Here is a 3,679-nt window from a genome sequence, read left to right on the forward strand (position 1 = left end):
GATCGCCACAACAGGCACAAGAATATCGTTCCAATTGAAATCAAGTTCGCGGACAGTCGTCGTGGTGGACTGGGATCCAGAGGAACAGGTGGAGGAGGAGGAGGAGGAAGGAGAGGCAACAGGGATAATTATGACAGAGGAGGCTACAACAGAAGAGGGAGTGGTGGGCCTGGAGCCTCTCGTGGTGGTGGCCCTGAAAGAAGGCAGCAAAGGGAGAGGGCTCCTAATGTGGCCGATGAGAAAGACTTTCCTAGTCTTGGAGCGATAGCTAACAACTAATTACATTAGATATATGGAGTCAACATTTTGAAGGGCAGATCAGACGGAATCACATTCTGCCTGATCCATTGAATGACTCCTCCTACAAAGTGCATGATCATAACTATCGTTAATTGAGTTGTGCACATTTTTCACTCACTGTACAACCGTTTATTATTATTTCTATTGATAATGTTAATTTTATTATTTTTATTAACTTAATTAATTTTTTATCGACGTTACTGTAAAAACTGACTTGCTGTACCTATTCAAATAGATAATTTCTTCGTTATTTAGCAAATTTAACATGTCAATGAGTACGCCTGTAACAATGGTTGGCTGATGAACACTTTTTAAGCACAGAGACAAACTTTTTTGAATATTAATTTAATCAATTGATTAATTAATTAATTTAATTGATTGATAATGTTTACAGATTTTTTCACAATTCATATAATGTGTATGCGTGCTTACGTGTGTTAAACTTTTTTAGATGTACATGTTTGATTGAATGATTGATGGTTTTGTCAGTTCATTACTACTACTATTATTAATACTATTATTTTTATTTTATTACTGCAACAGCTGTAATTTGGTGTAATTCACATATAATAACTCTACACAAACTCTAAAATCTTTTTTTTATTACTCAATGGCTTTCTTACTTTTTTCATGAAAAAATCGGTTATATCTAGAACTATCATTTATATAGTGTTTTATGTGTAGTATTTGTGTGTGTGTGTATATATACATACACGTATACGTTTGATACATATATGTGTGTGTGTGTGTATGTATATAAATTTAAATGAATTTGTGTGCATAGCTCCTGATGTATGTGTGTGTATGTATGCTTTTCTACATAATTAAGTCGTCTATCGCATCCATTGTCTCTTTATATTTTTAATTTTTATTATATTTTTTTCTTTTTGTTCTCTGATCGTCATTTATGTCTATTTATCACTTTTCTTAACTTATTATTATTTAGGCTTGAATTTGTGCATGCGTGTGTGTGTGTATGTGTGTGTGTGTGTAAGCTGGTGTACGTGGGTAATTAGTACCTTTTAACCCGTCAACTAAGACAACGACGTTAATGATGATGGTTACAATAAACAAGTTTATGAAACTTATCGAATTCTGTCTCGCTATATTTAATTAAAAATGTTTTATTCTTCCAAATAATCTTTGAAACCATAAAAATATCACATCCAAAAAACTGAACTATAAAAATATCACGTAAAAAAAGCAGGTAAGATATGCCGAAAGCAATGAAAAAATCTTTGCAAAATTGATCGTCTGTTATAAAATGTGTATAAAAATAAATAAGGACGTTTGAAGAACATGTAAAAACGTTAAACAGAACCAGGGGATATGAAGGTACTCTGTGTAAATACGGGACGTGTACACTATCAAATGCACATGCGAGAAAAACTAAAAACATATAAAAACTACTAGTTAAATTACATAAAAAAAACTCACATAAGATAAAAGTATAATATAAAAGCTAATGGTTATTAAAGTCATCCGGGTCGGGGTAGTATTGGGATGGACCGCACCACCGCTTGTTTGGCGGATATGTTGTTGTATCCATGCTTGTGTTGGGGCGTTTGACGGAAGTGCCAGCGAATGTGGGATGGCTGGATGACCGTTGGGTGAATTGATCCTGGTCTGGAAGCACCTGATGTTGATTGGTGACGTAACGTTGTGAAGGTTGTGGGTAGTTGTAGCTGTAACTGTTCATGTGGTTGGATGGTGGCCCTGAAGGTTCCGATGTGGCGAGGTAGGTCGCGGAGTTCATCTGTGGTGGCGCTACATCACGTGCGTAAGTAGTTGTCGTGTTCCAATTGCCGTACGAAGCATATCCATCGCTGCTGTTCATCGTCGTCGACTGGTTGTCGTACGTTGATGACGTCATGTTTCTTTGTGGCTGCCACCGCTGCTGCCTTTGGTACTGTAGATATGGTTGGTGTTGAGGACGTTGTTGAAGTCGCCGTCGTTGTTGTTGCAGTTGTTCATATTGTTGTCGATTGTAAAAGGCTGCTTGCGAAGATGACGATGTTGCCATAGGAAAATAGTTCGGTGTGTTGCAGTCAAATGTTTGCTCTAAGGCGTCGAAACAGTGGCCCTGCAGGGTGGCGGCTGATCTTGTTGTTGCTGCAGAGAATCTGGAAGTCGTAAAGTGGTTGGTCGTTGCACAGGGAGTTAAATGGTTGAACGAGTGGTAGTTGTTGGTAGGGTAGACGTTTTGTTGTTGGTAGAGGTTGATCGTGTTACCGATGTTGGTGTTTCTGTTGTGGTTTCTGCAGCTGGTTTGTGTTAAAAGTTGCGTGTTGTCGCCACCAATATTGCTGACGTTGTTGCCACTGTTTCTGATGTAGTTGGTGTTGTTGCCGATGTTGTTGCCGATGTGGCCGATGCTGCTTGAGTCGTTCGTGTTGATGGAATTGTAGTTACTGTTGTTGGTGTTGTTGCTGGTGCTGCTGAAGTTATTATTGTTGTTGTTGGTGTTGTTGCTAAAGTTGTTGCTATTGCAGTAGCCGATGTTGTTGTAGCCGATGTTGTTGTTGCTGCCGTTGTCGCTAGTGTTCTGGCTGGTGTTGTTGTGGCTGATGCAGCTGCCTTTGTTGACGGGTGCAGTGTAGTTCGTGACAGTAGCAGGAGATGGCGATTGAACTTGAGACAAAGATCTAAATGTTGATGATGCTTCGGATGAAGTTGAATCATCCATCCGGTTGCTGAGCTGGTGACCTCTAACCTTCTGGTTGAGGTCAGCCATTCTCTGCCTCCTCCTCTCCTTCACTTCCTCCTTGCCCTGATTGTACCTCACCGGATCAAAGAGCCACAGTCTTCCTCTTCCGTTCGAACGGCTCAGGTTGGATTTGTAAAAATATTTGTTGTGAGTGAGAGAGAAGCGAACGTTCTGATGCCAGGTTTGATCGCTGGCTGGGTAGTTGGAGTCCTTCTGACTGATGTAGGAGTAGATGTCTGCTACGGCCAGTCCCTGCTGGCAGCTGTTGATGGCCTCGATGATCAGCAGCGTCAGGGCCTCCTGCTTCGTTCGGTACTTCTTCTTCAATCGAGTTTTTGCGTTGTTTGCGTCGTTGTTGTTCGCGCTGTTGTTTGTGCTATTTATGTCGTTGCTTGTGGTGCTGTTGTACGCGTTGAAAACTTCGCCGTTGTTTGTGTTGTTGTTCGTAATATTGTATGTGTTTGTGATGTTGTTTGCATTTGCGGTGTTGTTGTTTGAGAAGTTGTTGTACGCGTTGAAGTCTGTGGTGTTGTTTAAAATGTTGTTGTTTGGGATGTTGTTGTATGTGTTGATATCTGTGCTGTTGTTGTTTGTAATGTTGTACGTGTTTGTGATGTTGTTGCTTGTAATGTTGTTGTACGTGTTGATATCTGCGGTGTTGCTCGGGATGTT

At 40.2% G+C, this 3,679-nt stretch overlaps 1 protein-coding gene across 1 annotated transcript in view; it reads left to right on the forward strand.

Moving 5' to 3' along the window:
- HELRODRAFT_191284 (hypothetical protein) overlaps nt 1-1,393 on the forward strand; it is a 4,661-nt gene extending 3,268 nt beyond the window's left edge. Inside the window, exon 5 of the mRNA XM_009016876.1 lies at nt 15-1,393. Within this exon, the coding sequence (XP_009015124.1) occupies nt 15-279 (265 nt within the window). The 3' untranslated portion in view covers nt 280-1,393. The remainder of the gene's footprint in view (nt 1-14) is intronic.
- Nucleotides 1,394-3,679: the final 2,286 nt, after the last annotated feature.

The sequence above is a fragment of the Helobdella robusta genome (genome assembly GCF_000326865.2).
Source record: "Helobdella robusta unplaced genomic scaffold HELROscaffold_19, whole genome shotgun sequence".
Lineage (NCBI taxonomy): Eukaryota > Metazoa > Annelida > Clitellata > Rhynchobdellida > Glossiphoniidae > Helobdella > Helobdella robusta.